We start from the raw sequence: 18683 nt of genomic DNA, 5'->3' as shown, positions 1-18683 counted from the left end.
AGAATTATAGCGCAGATAAAGAAGAAATATACATATGGCAGTGTATATTATCTGTCAATACACATACGGCACAGATTTTCTCATCAGTTATTAATTTATTATTTTATTTTATTATTTGTAACAAAACAGTATATTTGCATTGAGGCTACTATGGTTTGAAGAAATTAACAGTACTTCTTTGTCTGTATTGGTCCAATTTAAGATTTATTTAATGTTTTATCATATAATAATAATAATAATAATAATAATAATAATAATAATAATAATAATAATAATAATAATAATAATAATAATAATAATAATAATAATAATAATAATAATTTGATATATATGGGGAGGAACAAGTGACCCCCAACGAATTTTTGCCTATGGTTATATTTAAAACTTAGAGCACCATGTCACTTACCTTTTTTGGAACTACACCTTCAGTGTTTAAAATCAAGTTAACATGAAAGAATATGATATTTTGAAGTTTTTTCTCAAAATGATGAGATGTTGAAAAGCTGTTCTTTGGAAAGCCTCTTCAGCTTGAAAAGAAGCCTAGTTATTCTCAGATTATTTTCAATACATACTACAATTACATACAAGAACCTGATGAGTAGGGTTTTATTATTAGAAAATATGTTTTCCACTAAGAACAGGTTATCTCAGAAATGATCAGAATTGTTGGTACCTAGTTCACAAATCCACTGGCTAATGGTTATTCTGTGTTTTCTGGAAATTGAACATGTAACAACTTGACAGGTTTACATGCAAAAATCAGCCAATATACAGCATGATGCAATACCTTACTATTTGCTTTACGTCGCACCGACACAGATAGGTCTTAGGCGACGATGGGATAAGAGAGGCCTAGGAATTGAAAGGAAGCGGCCGTGGCCTTAATTAAGGTACAGCCCCGGCATTTGCCTGGTGTGGAAATAGGAAACCACGGAAAACCATCTTCAGGACTGCCGACAGTGGGGCTCAAACCCACTATCTCCCGATTGCTGGATACTGGCCGCACTTAAGCGACTGCAGCTATCGAGCTCGGTGCAATACCTTACTGACAATATTATGTCAAGAAGAATTAATTTATGGGACAATGTATAGTAAGAGATTGAAAAAGTAAAGCAGTGTAAATATTATGTTCTTCATTTTGAAGAGTTCTTTTAGATCACATGTTTTGTTAGATAGTACTACATTATTTACAAGGGGTCATATTGTGAGGCTATTTGTCATGTTGACCATTCCTCACCTCATAATCTGCAGGCCTTCAGGCTGAGCAGCACTTACTTCATAGGTCAAGACCCATTAGAGCAGTAGGGGATTTGATTGGATTTTCTTTCCAGAAGCAAGCAACGGGAATGGACGTGCCGTGTTGAGTGTGCCGGTTGAGTGGAGTGGAGTAAGAGTGGGGAGTGGACGGGTCAAGTGGAGTGTGACGAGAAGATGATTGGTATAGAGATATCGGGTAGTTATCGGAAGATGGCAGGGAAGAATGAAGAAGGGAACAACCATAAGAAAAGAAGGTAAAGTGGTGATGGGATTGAAAGGTGAGATGCTGTTGGTGGCAGCGGTGGTCATGGTGCTGCTGGTTATTGGGGGCGTGGTAGTAAATCCAGGTCGGCAGAGCAGTGGCAACATGTGCTGGGAGGACATAGAAGTCATTAGGAAGGTGGTAAAGGAGGTAGTGGAAGATCTCTGCCCATTTGATCAGTTAAAAGAGATGATATAGGGGCACGTTAAGGAGCACCAAAAGACGAGGCAGTGGGTTCAGAAAACCACGAAAGAAACTAAGACTAAAATGGAAAGCAGTGAGAGAGAAATGGTGTCACTAATGGAGCAAATAAAAAAAATATGGAAGAGGAGATGTGGAATCTGAAGAAAGAAATAGAAGCTAACAGTCAATAACGTAGGAAGAAATCATATTTATTTATGGTGTGCAGGAAGAAAAGGCAGATAAAGTGGACGTTATTTATAAAGGGGTAGATGCCATTCAAAACAAGATAAAAATCAATTTCAGTGAGGTCGATATAGATGATGCTGAGAGAGTAGGTAAGGTGAGAGGGCGCAGACCTATGAAAGTGAAGCTGCTATCCACATTGATGGCGGACATAGTGACAAAAAACGCCGGCAATCTGCGGAGTGAAAAAATTTGGATTAAGAGGGATATGGGAAGAGAGAGGATTAAGAACTTCAAAACTTTAAAGAAACATCTGGTGAGGGCAAGGCTGCAAGGGTTGAGGGCGCATATTAGGGGCCAGGAACTGATAGTGACCAATGGGAAATGGACCCAAGGTTGGACAGTGTCGAAACTTCAGGCATTGGAAGAGTGTCTTAAGCAGGAAGATATGCGTAGGGCTGAAGAGGACGTGCATAATAGAAATGGTGGAGCACCGAGTATCAGGGCTGCAGAGGACGTGTATATAGATGCAGTGGTAGAAGAAATCAGGAAAGTGCTGGAGGGGAAAAACGCAAGAAAAGGCAAGTGGACACATGCATACTGAAAAAGAACTGAGGCTGGAGGCCAGTGCGGGAAAAGAAATGAGGATACATGAAGTGCCGGTGGAGGGAAAAACACAAGAAATGGCAAGTGGACATACGCATAGTGAAAATAATGGTTTGAGTGTGGAAGCAGAAGTAAGAGGAACTATGATTAAAGGGAGAAGCTTGAGTTTAAAGGAACTATGGGGTAAGAAAGTTAAAAGTGATGAAGGCATAGTAACGAGAAGTAAAAAGTCAAGTAGTATTAGTAAGTAAGCTAGGTAATGGTGTTAATGTATAATTAGATTGGAAGGTATAGTGTGATTATAGTTAAGTATATTTGAATGGTAAGTTAAAGTGAAGAGGGATGAAGTTATATTGGAAGTGTGATTTTGTTAATTAGAAAGTGGTCATAATGAAAGGTGGGTCAGTTTTTAAATATTCAGAGTAGAAGATGTTAAGAAGTTAAATTTGGTAGATGGTAGAGTGTGTGTCTTAAGTTTAAATGAGATTGGAGTGGTGGTGGCTAAGAGTAAGCGTTATAGGTGGCATTGTATTGTTATTTGTAGGTGATTATAATAATGAAGGATGGTTGAGATAGAGGATGGGAGGTGTATTGTTTTTGAAATAAACAGTGTTTATAGTTAAGTATATCTGAATTATAAGTGAAGGTAAGAGTGATTATGATTAAGAGGTTGATTTGGTGGTATATAAGAGTGATTAGGATTAAGAGGTTTATTAGTGGTATGTAAGAGTGATTAATTATTGTGTTTGGTGATATAATGGTTGGCTGAAAGGTGGTTGGAGTTTGGTCTTAGGGTGATTAGAGTTATTTGAATTATAAGTGAAGGTAAGAGTGATTATGATTAAGAGGTTGATGTGGTGGGATGTAAAGAATAAAGAGTGAAGCTGATAAGAGAGTGGAAATAATGAAGTTAAGAAGTTATTGTCAGGTGTGATTAAGCTAAGAGTGAACATTATAGTTAAATATATTGAACTTTAAGTGGTTGTAAATATGAAATGAATAGTGAATTTATTATGGAATTTGATAGAGAATGGAGTGGTGGTTGTTAAGGGTGATTATGCAGAGAGTGAGTAGAGTTAAGGAGATTTGAATTACAAGCTAATGTAAAAGTGACGGTAATTTTAAATGGGTTGGGAGAGGTGGTGGCGATGAGTGAGTGTGTTTGTTAATTGTATGGGAAAGGAAAGTATGAAAGTAATTTTGAGTGATGGTTGCTATGAGTGATTATGTTCAAGAGTTGGGTAATGAGAATGAGTATGGTTAAATGTACTTGAACGAGAAGAGATTGTTTTGGAGGTGAAATTAGATAATGATGACTGGTAACAAGGAAGTAGTTCTTGTAGAAAATGCAACGTGAGGAGAATGTGACACACTAACGTGGAAGGTGTTGTAATGTTAAGGCTTGAAAACAAACCTGAGTAGGTCAATGGAGAGGATGGTATAAGGTGTGGAATGTGCAAGGTCTGCAAGTCCAGCCAGGAGAGATATGAATGTCTTTAACCTGCATTTGCAGTTCTGCCAATGTTTTTATTTTACCTTATTTTATGTTATTTTATTCAGTTGCCGTATTACCATGGCTATTGGATCTCCGAAAGGGAGTCGATTGTGGGCCATTTGATTCTAATTATTATATTGTTTTGTTATGTGTTTGATTATTGTTATTTGTCTTGTAAGTGGAGTTGGAAGAGCTTATGTAGGTATAGATATTCCACAGAGTCTAACAATGGAGGAAAACTCTGAACAGACTCTTTGAAATAAAGAAAGAAAGATTTGATTTAAACATTTTTTTTACTATTTGCTTTACGTCACACTGACACAGATAGGTCTGATGGCGACGATGGGGTGGGGAAGGCCTAGGAAAGGGACAGAAGCGACCGTGGCCTTAATTAAGGTACAGCCCCTACATTTGCCTGGTGTGAAAATAGCAAACCATGGAAAGCCATCTTCAGGGCTGATGACAGTGGGGTTCGAACTCACTATCTCCCAGATGCAAGCTTACAGTTTCGCGCCCCTAACCACACGGCCAACTTGCGCCTTTTTCATATTTAAGCCTTTAAGAGGCTGAATGGTCCTGTCAGATAATTACAGTACAAGTCAGTGGAGCTTTAGGGTTATCAACTCTAAAATGTAAGATTACCTGAGATTTGAATTTGAATAAATGTTATATGGTATGAAGATACATGGAAATACATATCCTCAGTCTGACTGTCTGATATTTAATCTTTAAAAGATAATTCAAATTAAACATGTACACAGAATGTTAATGAAAAACTAAATCTCTTACGGTGTTGCAGAATTTGGATCATTAAGTAGTAGTAGTAGTAGTAGCAGCAGCATGACCTAGTCTAGAATTATAATTTAGGCCTATTCAAAATTATAGCACCACAATTCACTAAATAACTAAAAATTGAACCCTAAAAAGAGCCGTTTGTTAAGAAAAACTTCTTCCTCTACACTTTTATTAAACTCTACATTAATTTTATTCCAAATTAGCAGTGAAGAGGGGGTTTCTCCTCTGGCTTGTAGGAAAAATTTGCCTCCAAGTCAGATAGATTTTTCCGCCGCCAATGTAATGAACTGAGATTTTCCGACTCATCGGGCACTCCTAGGAAACAAATTAGTAAAACCATAATTTTTGCCCTGGGACTCTCTACTCTTCGCCCCCCAGAAAATAAAAGTGTTCACGGCTCACGGCTGTCTGCGGCCTGGTAATTCCAGCACTGGAACTTCGGATTGTTAGATCGGCATTGTATTACTGTTCGTTAAAAGTGGGAATATGTGTGGTTTTTCACATGATCCGAGTATTTCATATGACAGCATTGCTTTTAATCGCGACATTCCTGCTGGCGTCATTGTAATGATCTATGTTGATTTCAGTTGGGAAAACCACTAATGCAGTTTTTCTGAGGATGTAAAAAGGCAGGCGGAGAGTGAGAGCCTATCATTACAATGAAAATTCCCTAACCCAGTCCTCACATAAAAAAGACGTTTGGTGACTTCCCTGTCGTGTTTGTTGGGTAACGTTACGAGCTATGCAATTTACCGTATTTACGCGAATAATCCCCGCCACCGAACAACCCCCGCACCATAACTTTAGTGAGGTTGATTTTGAAAAAAAAAATGCCAACATTGACCCAAATAAAACTCGCACCCCAATTTCGTGCCTCAATTTTCTAAAAAAATATGCGGGTATTATTCGAGTAAATACGGTATTACAATTTTACTCACAACGTGTACAGTACCTAACCTAGAATTCTGTATACAATAGAATTCCGTAGCGAAGCACGGGTAAGTACATCAGCTAGTTTTATATAAACTTCATTTCACATCTGAAAAAAATTCTTGTCCTAACCGGAAATTTGGGATCCGGTTTAAACTTGTAACTGGTGACCAGGCAATGCCCTAAAAAAAAAACAGACACCGGGCAAGTTGGCTTTGCGATTAGGTGCGTGCAGCTGTGAGCTTGCATCTGGGAGATAGTGTGTTCGAACCCCACTGTCGGCAGCCCTGAAGGTGGTTATCTATAGTTTCCCATTTTCAGGCCTGGCAATACTGGGACTGTACCTTAATTAAGGCCACGGCCGCTTCCTTTCCATTCCTAGCCATTTACTATCGCATTGTTGCCATAAGACCTATCTGTGTTGGTGCGACGTAAAACAAAATGAAAAAAATAACGGACTTTTGGCAATCCTGTGGAGTGTTGATGTTAGCAAGAGTGGTCAATTCAATATTCACAGACTTGTAAGGAAGGTTCATATCAGTCATGCATTTATGAATTTCTAATGGAAACCGACTTTCAACCTATTAGGTCGTGTTACGTACATTTAGTACGTGTTGAATGGATGTTAAGTACAGAACAAAAATGGCCAACCGGACACCAGTGGGATCTGAACCCACAACCTCCCGATTTCGCGTCGGATCCCACTGGTGTCCGGTTGGCCATTTTGGTTCTGTACTTAACATGTCTTTAACACGTACTAAATGTACGTAATGCGACCTAATAGGTTGAAAGTCGGTTTTGATTACAATGCGGTCATGAAAATTCAATATTCATGAATTTCTAAATTCCTGTCAAGGCTGATACATTTCAAGGTCATCCTCATCAGTAACAAGACTGCATGGATTCCACAGCACAAATCATAGCCAATGAAGCACCTGGAATATCAACACAGATGTGAGGAAATACTTCATTTGCAGAAGAACTACTGACATTATGTCTCTGACCAGAATTCTGCTTATGTTACAACACACTCTCCAGAGGATTAAACAGAGAATTATCTGGGAAACTGAAAGACTTTAGAGTTCAGTGAAGATAGCAGCTTGTATCTTCATGCAGGTCTGTGATGTAGATACAGGAAATGAAATTGTCTAGGGTGTGTTCAGCCATGATACAGTATACCCAACCTCTGAAGCCAAATTGTAGAGCATTATTTTTATTACAACTCATACACCTTTGGTATTTGTTGGAGAACTTTGCTCATTGTCAAGTATGCCAAATATATAAGGAATATTATGGTATTATAAAAAAATTAAAGAAATAAATCATTATTATTAAAAATAGATTTCTGCAACATTTGTAGGCCAATGCATGGACAAAATTTATTTTCATTAATCTATCCAATTAACATATAAATGTACAATTAATTTTTGATGATATACAGTGCTATTCATTGTTTTTTTTAAACAACCCTGCAACAGATAGCTGCAAGGAGGACATAAAAAAAACAGCAATCAATTCTAGATATGCTGAAAAGGGATCACTACGGCTAATACCTTCTTTCACAGCTTTTCGTTAAACAAACAATTAGTGGTATGCTGGAATTTTGCAATGAGAAATATATAGTTCATTGTCATGCAATCCTCATAAATGCAATATCTACTTGTCTAAATATTGGTTTTTTTAACTGCATAAAAATAGAACACAGAACATCTTCATTATATTAACACAATCTTATATTTGTAAATTGTAAATGTCACCATGTACAACAGCTTCAAGCAGGAATCTTGTTGTCTTCAAGTGCAATATTTGTGGCTGGAATGATCACAGTTTCTGAAGTAATATTAAGATTGTTCAATTTGTTGTACCTAGATCTTGAAAATATCCTTGAGTTTTCAAGATGCTGTTCAATATGCAGTTCTATACCCATGTTTATTTATCTGAAGACTGAACATGGGTTTCTTACAGGAATGCAATGTCACTCATGCTGTCACCTTCTTGACAGTTTTTTTCCACCTTTTGTAACATTTTGGTGCTGCTGATTCTGTTAGTTGAATCTGACACTTGTACCTCAAAATGTGGTTTGCATTGTCATAAAAGAATGCGAACCTCTGGAGCTATGTAGACCTGGATGATACCTGTCAATGAGAGTACGGTATGAACGTTTCATCACCGAGTGCACCTGAAACAGGTAAAAATGACTCTAGTTAGTGATTTGATAAATATACATCATATTATCCCCCTGTTCTAGAACCATGAATATGAATTTTACTACCTTTGAGAAAACATGCATTTTAAGTACGGTAAGTCAATTTAAAATTCAATATTTTGAACCAGCACCCTCTTCTCCTGTTGGGGGTGTCATATAAGTGTTTAAAAATGTCTATGACCATACTGTATATATAAATAATATTAGTAAAGAACTGGAGTCAGAGATAAGGCTTTTTTGCAGATGATGTTAAAGTAATAAATATACGACTGCAGAAAGATCTCAACATATTTGTGAAATGGACAGCAGACAATGGTATGATGGTAAATGGGGTGAAAAATTGTATGTTTCACCAAGAGCAAACATCCTTTTAGTTTTAATTACTGTGTTGATAGGGTGAAAGTATGTAGGTGTTAATATGGGTAAGGAAAGATTCTTATTGGGGTAACCGCATAAATGGGATTGTAAATAAAGGTTACAGGTCTCGTCATGTGCTTATGAAAGTATCTAGGGATTGTAGTAAGGATGTAAAGGAGAGGATATATAAGTCGCTGGTAAGACCACAATTAGAGTATGGTTCCAGTATATAGGACCCTCACCAGGATTACTTGATTCGAGAAACGGGAAAATTCCAAAGAAAACAGCACGACTTGTTCTGGATGATTTTTGACAAAAAAGTAGTGTTACAAAAATGTTCCAGAAAATACTGCAGAAATCACCACAATGTTGCTCCAAATGAAACCATTTCATCCTCTGATCATTGTCTGGTTCAGGCATGACACCTTCATCAATCTTCATTCCTTTGTAACATTTGGGAATAAGAAGACAAGTTGTTTGACTGAGCAGTATGTTCCAAGCTGTCAATGGAGAAATGGTGTGGAATGACATTAGTAGATATATAAAGTTGAGTAGTGTTTTCAAAAGTAAGAAAGGTCATAATATATATAAATATAAAGTTAGAAATGAGGAGAAAAATTGGGGCAGATATTCGTTTATAAGAAGAGGAGTTAGGGACTGGAATAATTTACTAAAGGAGATATTAATAAATTTCCAACTTCTTTGAAATAATTTAAGAAAACACTTAGTAAACAACTGATAAGGATCTGCCATTTGGGAGACTGCCCTAAATGGAGATCAGTGGTGATTGATTGATTGATTGATTGATTGATTGATTGATTGATCGATTGATTGACCACTGTACACCACATATTTGGTAAATCATTTCTGTACCATCACAATTGATTTTCTCAACACATTCATGTTTTTAACATATAACAACATAGGTTCTAAACTTTTTTTCAGTAGGTACACATAATAAGGATGGATAAATTTTATTGTTGAGGAACTGGACAAATTATATAAACAATCCAAAGAACATATTGGTATTAATATACTGCAGAAATTACTACAATATTGCTCAAAGTGAAACCAATTCATCCTCTGATCATTGTCTAGTTCAGGCAGGACATCACCACCTTCATCACTCTTCATTCTTTTGCAAAATGCAAGATGCTCTCATAGAATCATCAATTTATTATACATATTTTGGAGCAGACTTTTAGAATTTTCCATCATATGGTTTTGTTAGTGTTTGCGATGTTGGGGGTTGACCAGTTTTTCTCCTTATGATAGTGGTTCTTTGTAATCTATTTGGTAGACCGGAGTAATGCAACCAGCGAGAGAAACACATAAGAAATGGGCAAGGATTGTACTGGCATCTTTAAATTATTTGTGTCCACCCCTCAGGCACAAAAAAAAAAAAAAACTGACATTCTTGGACTTCTTTTTGATTCTGTAATGTATAGAATCTAATTCTATTTTTCCGTGCCTCGTTTCATAGAATTTGTGGTCAATAGATTCCAATTATGGATGTTATTGACAGAACACCACAACCATCTGGCATCATTTTAATCTGCATAATGAGATTCTTTTTCATGACATATTGGCACTTTCGTGATTACGATAATTCATATCGACAAATACTGAATGCAGTTACATGACTGTGCCTCGCTTGATCCTTTATGTTTTAGATACACATCTCATACTTTTGTGAGAAAAGAACTTGCAATTACTTGCAATGAATAAAAATATGACATTCAGTACGGTATTCTAGCAAAACATGGTTTGTTTTAAAAGCAAACAAACTTGGCACCTAACTCAAAATCTTAATTTTGGCAATTCCTGGTTTTCATTGTTACAGAAACATCTTGAGAATTATCTAGCATGTTAAACACACAAATGTCAGATTTTTTTGGACAAGGCTGTTGTCGTGTTTACTTTGATTACCAAGGTATAACACATTAATAAGCAATCTAAGGCATGCAGTTTCTGTATCTTAATCTATTCCTCGATCCACAGCACTAACATTATTCTTGGTCTTTGCCCTCGATGTCACTTTCTCCCAACTGTATCATGGCTACTTCTAAAATATTCATGGACGTTGCGTATGATTCTTTGTGACTACTTCCTTAATGTCCTTACATATTTACTGCTTTCAGAACTTCCTTTATCTACCTCATCTTCTGAACTACAACTTCTGGAGCTCCCTTCATCCACATAGTTTTCAGCACTGTCATTATTATCAGTAAGATCATCATCATCATCATCATCATCATCATCATCATCGCTATTTTTCAAGCTGTTATTTATGGTATTTTCCCAAGCTCTGCACATCATAATAACTAGCAGTGGAACAGAACGTATTTAAAACACTAGAAGTGACTACAGAACTTTCTAAGAAACTTCTCTGCTCAAGAGCTGATATAAAGAAGTGATGATGCAGAGACTAGTCAGAAGGCCCATTGTTTAAGGTTGATCTCATTCAGGTGTTTAATTTTGCAGATATTGCTTTCCTGATCTTTATAAGTTGCAACAGCAACTATATATGAAGGAGACATATAGCTGCCATAAGAGTCAGCCCATTATCTCACTGGCTACAGTAATCGAGACAATAATTGTTACTTACCTCTGAGTTGAAGAAGCAGAAGTTTAGAGAAACGAGTGCTCCTTGTAGACCATCCAGTAAGTGGTCTGCATAGAGGTAAACCTCGCGCCATATGCAGAATCTTGGATCAGGTCGATACAGTGTGAGTACGAAGTTGACACCAAACAAAGGGACCAGCACCAATGTTGCTCTTACTGTCTTCCTGCATCAGAGAACACAATATTCTTGTAACAAGCTTTCAGCTCAGAGTCAGATAGCTAATTGCAGCACATATGAAGGATGAAAAACAGAAACAAAGAAAAACCTGCATGTGAATTTAACCATAATCAGAAACAACCATAGTTCTTGAGGATTTTTTTGTGTGTGAGTGTGTGTGTGTGAGAGAGAGAGAAAGATAGATAGAGAGAGAGAGAGAGAGAGAGCAATATGCACGCTGTGTTCTTGAGCTACTAAATGGTATTTTTTTCTGTTTGAACATCAGGTATTAGTAAGGTTTTAATTTAATTTGTTTGTCTATTATTGGCTGGTGTAATGTCCTGTAGTGTAGGGGTAGCTTGTCTGCCTTTTATCTAGAGGCACCATTTCAATCTCTGCCCAGTCCTAGGATTTCAATTGTGGACTGAGAGCTATCCAACCTAGTAAGAACAAACAAGAACCTGTTTGATACGAGAGTCAATGAACCCTATTACGATGTTGTTACGCTGACCGCATAGTACTCCAGTATCTGTAGGTCATCTGGCCTGGCAGCAGTCATCTTGGCTGTTGCACCATGGATTTTTTATATTATTTATTACAGCCTGGTGCAAACATTCTTGGACAGACCCTTTGATGAGGCGTGGCAGCATGAAAAAAATGAACCATTAGCCACTGTAATGGAGGGAAGTACAATATTTGGTGAGTTAATTTTTGGAATGTTAAGGACAGAACAAACATCCTATCCCCGAGCCTCAGGAATTAAACATACATGATTAAAATCCCATGATTCAGACCTTAGTCGAACATGGAACTCGGCAGTCCGAAGATCAGAACATCGACCATTCAGCTAAGGAACTGAATGTTAATGGAGTAATAATATGACAATAAAAATCTTAGCTGTATCAGTAACTAGCTGCTCTCCATCACGATGATCTTCAACGCCACTACCACCTGTGTGGAGGCAGACTACCCAACTCAGGCAGGCTGTCAGGACGATGGGAAACAAGAGCTATAGGAGACCATCCACACACACCTAGAATCCGTCCCTATGGATGAACACATGTTCATTTGTTGAGTTATCAACGGTCATGAACGATCGATGAGGGATAGACAATCACATTGTCACAATTTTGACATTCGGAATGGCAATGGCTGCTGGATCCTGGCCACGCTCGATCGGACGTCAACTTATCAAGAGGTGGAAATTGTACAACCGCATTAGTGAGTTTGCAGGCACACTTTGTATGCACACCATCGAACACAGTCAACTGCTATACATCTCTGGAACGAATTTGTAGACTATGTCGATACAGCTGCTTCTAAAATAATTGGAAAGACTAAGTCTAACTGTGCAGGGCCGATCGATGAGAATAAGCTAGACTTACGTACACGATCTGGAAGACGTCACTCGTCAAAATTGATCATCAGCAGTATGACCCTCAAGTCCGCAGCAAAATGACCTGTTTCTATAGTTAAGGTCAGCACTATGCAGAACTGCATGATCAACTCGACACATTCACGAGAAATACCGGTACCAATATAGCTGGTCCGTTATTGGACATTATAAATTTTCAAGCTAAGTCATTCCTGGTTGTCAGCGTTTTGCCCCAGTGTGCTAAGTTTGACTCATCACTTGGTGAATAGCACACCTACCAAGACGCATGGCTAGTGCATACCGTGGAGGCCACTGTGTAGGCTACTTGGAGCCACCGGCAGTGCCAATGCACTATGAAAGAATTTGTCTCATTTTCAAACATTCATTCGGAACAAATATTTCAGGTTCCTTATGGGAATCAACATCTTTATCATCATATTCATGAGGACATATAAAATATTCTGCCTTGCGAGTTCTTACCGTCGCCAAAATCAGGACTTCTCTCGGGGATCATTCTAAGTACCCAGGTGTTAATATAAGGAATACCGGGCGAGTTGGCCGTACGGTTACGGGCGCGCGACTGTGAGCTTGCATCCGGGAGATAGTGGGTTCGAATCCCACTGTCGGCAGCCCTGAAGATGGTTTTCCGTGGTTTCCCATTTTCACACCAGGCAAATGCTGGGGCTGTACCTTAATTAAGGTCACGGCCACTTCCTTCCCACTCCCAGGCCTTTCCTATCCCATCATCGCCATAAGACCTGTCTGTGTCGGCGCGATGTAAAGCCACTAGCAAAAAAAAAAAAAAAAAAAAAAAAAAAAAGGAAAGTTCTTCATTGGGGAAATCACATAATATGATTGTAAATAAAGGGTACAGATCCCTGCACATGGGTATGAGGATATTTAGGGGTTGCGGTTAAGGATGTAAAGTAGAGGGCATATAAATCTCTGGTAAGACCCTAACTAGAGTATGGTTCCAATGTATGGGACCCTCACCAGGATTACTTGATTTAAGAGCTGGAAAAAAATCCAAATAAAAGCAGCTCGACTTGTTCTGGGTGATTTCCGACAAAAGAGTAGCGTTACAAAAATGTTGCAAAGTTTGGGCTGGGAAGACTTAGGAGAATGGAGACGAGCTGCTCGACTAAATGGTATGTTCCGAGCTGTCAGTGGAGGGAGGCATGGCGCGGAATGACATCAGTATACGAATAAGTTCGAGTGGTGTTTTTAAAAGTAGGAAAGATCACAATATGAAGATAAAGCTGGAATTCAAGAGGACAAAGTGGGGTAAATGTTCATTTATAGGAAGGGGAGTTAGGGATTGGAATAACTTACCAAGGGAGATGTTCAATGAATTTTCAATTTCTTTGCAATCATTTAAGAAAAGGCTAAGAAAACAACAGATAGGGAATCCGCCACCTGCAGATCAGTATTGATTGATTGATAGTTTATCCATTACTGAACTTCGCACTGGTATATGGCAAGCGTAGTAGGCTACTGTTCGCTGTGCCGCTTTTCATTTGATCGCATTTTTAGAAAAACGGCAACATTCGATTTAGGTGGGGGACATGATTAGTGTAGTGGCTTAGCTGCTAGCTTCCCACCTGGACGGCTAAGGTTTGAATCCTGATCGATACTGGGTTGAGATTTTTATATAAAAAAATCACGTGGTGCCAGGAAAGGCATCCAGCCTTAAACCGCCTGTCAAAACCAAAATGATCCTGGGTGGCTCAATTGACTACATCAAAATTGGGATAAGTTGAAGAAAGTTTATTCGATTTTGTTAATGGCTCTTTTTCATAATTTATTCGAACTGCTTACATGACTGTCCTGTCGAAGATAATAATAATAATAATAATAATAATAATAATAATAATAATAATAATAATAATAATAATAATGGTTTTATGTTCCACTAAGTACTTTGACGGTTTATGGAGACGCCGAGGTGCCGGAATTTAGTCCTACAAGAGTTCTTTTACGTGCCAATAAATATACCGACACGAGGCTGACGTACTTGAGCACTTTCCAATACCACCAGACTGAACCAGGATCGAACCTGCCAATTTGGGGTGTCGAAGACAGATGCGATAGTTAGTAATATTCTAAAACAAGAAAACTAGACGATGTTTATTACCATTTCATTAGGTAAAGAAGTTTCTTTATTAGTATGATGTCATAAAGTATTCAAAGGCCTAACTGAAGTGTTATCAGCAGCAGAAAGTTATAATTACCTGTAGTTTGGTGCTTCCTGGTGATGGACAGACCTTCTTGCTACAGTCACCATAATTCTTACAATGTCTGTTAGAAGAACCATGTTGACCTGGAATATGGGAAAACAAAGTGGTATTGTAAATATTTCCATAATTCTGGAAACAAGTCCCTATTTATAATGATTTATTGTTTTAGATTCATAACAAATGTCTTGTTACTATAGTAGCTTATGCTCCTATTACTTCCTTTAGAAGTCACTTGAGTCATTCGTTATGTGGAAGTAGTTCATTTATACTTCTTCTTCCTGGCCCTTCCCACCATTTTCTGGGATCGGAACATGTAGATTAAGCCCAGGCCTTCCCAGATGCCAACCCTATGTGGAAGGATGTATTTTCTATTGCGTGTTTCTATGGTTTGAATCTACTATATATGGAGTCAGGCTATTGTCTACAGTTCTATGGATTCTGAACTATTTCTGTATTTTTTAATGGTTTGTGGCCTCCGAAAAAGTTCTGCGGGTCTATGAGGATGAGGCCCTACGGTACCTATGATGTTTGGAATTCAGCCTGAAGGCTGGTGTGATCAACAGTTCTGCCAACAGCTGTTATAGATGGCCTGGGCGTCACTGAAGAGGCATAGTAGGGAAATGAGGAGTGAGGTAGTTTCCTGTTGCTTTCCTCACCGCACCATAAGTTGCTGTTACATATCAGCCTGCCAAGCCCACTGAAATCCCTGCACCAACCGACCCTATCAGCGACATTTTCACACCATTCACAACAGGGACTGGCTGCGTACGGAATGACATTGCGAGCATCGCTCATGCCTCAGTCAATTTCATATCATCAAAGCCAAGGCTGAGTCTGAGACAGGTCAGTGAAAGTAACATATTTATTCTATGATGATTTCTAATGGTGAAGATGGCGCACACATCCGGCCCACGAGCCATCGGAATTAACCAATGAAGGTTAAAATCCCCGAGCCGGTCGGGAATCGAACCCGGAACCCCTGAACCAAAGTCCAGCACGCAAACCATTTAGCCATGGACTGAGAGTAATGTATCTGAATATGAAATTTTCGAAATGTACGATTATAAAGGCTGTTTGTTTTCGACTGTATTCCAAATTCTTGATAAACTTTGTCGGTCACAGGCAGAGCAGTGCTGAACATGACTTTGCTGAGTAGGCAGTACAAAGATACTATACAGCTTTAACAGAGATGATTGTACTGCAACCCAACGTCCGGAAATTGGCCTTGTGAAAACAAATACTAGCATAAGAAGAATCCCACCCAACTTCAGATGATTGCAATTTCTCTTCACGGACCGACTCCGAAGCCTGAATACATCTGCCTGTCCCCTGGTGCCTACTAGTCAGTCTTGAAATAGTTTAATATACGGACGGTGAAACATCCGCTGCTCCATAAGCCTGACTCTCTTCGGACAACAGCATAACAAATATTTCCTTCGTGTATCTTTGTCCCTTTATTGCATTTTCTCTTGTACTAATCCTGTTTTTTTACAGCTTACTTCGGCAATGTTATGCTGCTTTTTCTGTGATGAGACGTATGAAACTTGTCGCCCGTGACCCGATACCCAAGCCCGAATCTTTGGTAAGGTAAGGTAAGGTAAGGTAAGGTAAGGTAAAGTAAGGGTGTATTCTGCCCGAAGGCAGGTCCGAACCTCCGCAGAGGTGTGCCTGAGCCGGAGTTTACGTACGGTAGGGTGGCCAGTTCCTTTCCGTTCCTCCATTCTCTTACCCCCACCAACAGCGCGTGGCAACCCGTCCAAATCTTGACCACGCCCAATGTTGCGTAACTTCGGAGATCTCACGGGATACGGTGTTTCAACACGGCTACGGCCGATTGTAAATATTTTTACAATTTCTCTGAAAAAAAAAGGAAATGTCACATTTATTGCTAAGAAATGTGCTCATAAATTCGGAGAAATTTCGTGATTTCATGTTTTTCTAAACGTACGTACTTCTTGGGGTATCATTATCACATTTCGTGTTTATCACTGAAAGCAAAAATATCGCGCCCAGAAAATACCACAAAAGCGACGGACTCTTCCTTGCCTCACCCTTGTCGAAATTATATCATTCTGATACCACATCTAATTTCTCTTTTGTCTCTTTTCGGATTTACCCTGCTTAAGGGTACCAGTACTCGGGGGTAGTACTTTAAAGACTTACCAATAGACTGAGGAGATTTGGTACAAGAAGAATCCATTCATAATAAGGATTTTCCTCCATCCAGCAGGCGCTGTCATGATACAAGATTCTCAGAATCACGTAGATTGTAGTTGGCACAATGGGAATACCTAAAACAGAGAGATTGACTTCAGGATTTTCGTTCTTGCGTTGAGTGATATCAACGTGTCATTCATGTGTCTATTTCTCTAGGATTGTAACATGTACTCACCCCATCCTATCAAATAAAAGATCAAAAAGCTTCCTTCTGACGCAAATGCTACAGAAATTAAGCGATGCAGGTGGAAACCTTCACAAAACATCCACATGTAGTTCGAACTGCGCAGGTATTTGGTGACCGCGAGTAGTAGCCGGCATTCCACGCCGTTCTGTAGGGAACAGAAGAGAGATGTGTGAGGATTTAATGTATTCTGTCTACAGTTAACAACATTAAAGCAAGAAAGTTTGTAGTTTTACGTGATTGTTAATATAGAAACCCACCTACGTTCGACAATATTCAAACCACAATCGATCTGGTGGAATGCTGGTATCAATGTACTTAGCCATCATGTCTCACAGAATATAATATATAGTGTACTGTATATATATTGAGAAACTCAATGACTTTCCAGAAAGTCTGGATTGCCACAAGGACAACATTTTTTCTACATAACAAAACAATAAAATTAAATTTGAATATTAACATCATCTGACAAATAACTCTAAAAATTCAAAGATTAATAACACACTATATAGTCTACAGCATTAAACATTTGGAAGTATAAAAAAAAAGAAAAAGAAAAAGTCGTTATTAGGACATTAACGAGACTATAAAGGAAACTACTGTGAATGTATGTATGTTCAGTCTTCAGCCCTGAGGCTGGTTGGATCCTCAACAGCTCTGCCATCAGCTGTCATAGATGGCCTAGGCATCACTGAAGAGGCGTACTAGGGAAATGAGGAGTGAGGTAGTTTCCCGTTGCTTTCCTCACCGAGCCAGAAGTTACTATTACATATCAGTCTGCCAAGCCCACTGAAATGCATGCACCAACTGACCCTATGAGCAACATTTTCACACCATTCATAGCAGGGACTGGCTGCAGAAGGAATGGCATTACTAGCATCGCTCATACCTCAGTCACTTTCATATTGTCAAAGCCAAGGATAAGACTGAGACAGATCAATGAAAGTAACAAAATTGCTCTAGCCTATACCAGAAGACATAGTGCACTGTAAACACTAGGTCCTGCCAGCAAAGGCAACTACTGTGAATACAGAGGCTATTTTAAAATACACGAAGATCCTTGTAAAGTGGCGATTACCAAAAGTTTCATTCTGAACTTCTGTAAGCCGAATCTGTTCCAGAAATTCATAGAAAAAACACTACTTATAGTGCCAAGTGCCTCTACCATTTAACCTAATTCTTCCAGCTCTTCTAAATTGTACTTTCCGTTGTAGGTGTGTAAATGTTCCTATTTGCATCGTTAACCTCTTTAGGCAAGCCGGTGTGATATAGTGTTCTGTGACACACTGAAAAATAAATGAATCAAGTACAGCGACTTACCTTCATACGAATGCTACACGTGTTTGTATGAAATAGAACGATTACTCTCTGTGAAATGTTATCTGCGTAACAAATTTTCCCTCTCGGTAAATATTTTTGAACTAGCCACATGGCTGTAGAAAAACTTTGTTCTTAAAAGTGGTTCGCCGCTTCGTTATTCCTTCTTTTCAAAACTTATAAGCTGGAAACTTCTTCACTGAAAAGGTTATTTGTTGTCCAGTTGACTGTGTGCACGTCCTGTCTGTGTCTTACTGTATCCTCCTGCACTCTAGTGGCGTAGGTATGTACTAC

General features: G+C 38.6%; 1 protein-coding gene across 3 annotated transcripts in view; it reads right to left on the bottom strand.

Annotated features, from left to right (window-relative positions):
* Positions 1-7036: 7036 nt before the first annotated feature.
* Positions 7037-18683, bottom strand: part of LOC136875673 (calcitonin gene-related peptide type 1 receptor) — a 409243-nt gene continuing 397596 nt past the window's right edge. For all 3 annotated transcript variants that reach the window (XM_067149225.2, XM_067149227.2, XM_067149226.2), the window contains exons 7-11: positions 17061-17217; positions 16832-16959; positions 14663-14751; positions 10883-11063; positions 7037-7890 (exon numbers count right to left, since the gene is read on the bottom strand). In XM_067149225.2, the coding sequence (XP_067005326.2) occupies positions 7780-7890; positions 10883-11063; positions 14663-14751; positions 16832-16959; positions 17061-17217 (666 nt within the window). In that variant the 3' untranslated portion in view covers positions 7037-7779. The remainder of the gene's footprint in view (positions 7891-10882; positions 11064-14662; positions 14752-16831; positions 16960-17060; positions 17218-18683) is intronic.

This window comes from Anabrus simplex, chromosome 6 (assembly GCF_040414725.1).
Source record: "Anabrus simplex isolate iqAnaSimp1 chromosome 6, ASM4041472v1, whole genome shotgun sequence".
Classification (NCBI taxonomy): domain Eukaryota; kingdom Metazoa; phylum Arthropoda; class Insecta; order Orthoptera; family Tettigoniidae; genus Anabrus; species Anabrus simplex.
The sequence above is the reverse complement of the archived record's forward strand: the minus strand, read 5'-3'. Positions and strand labels throughout refer to the sequence as shown.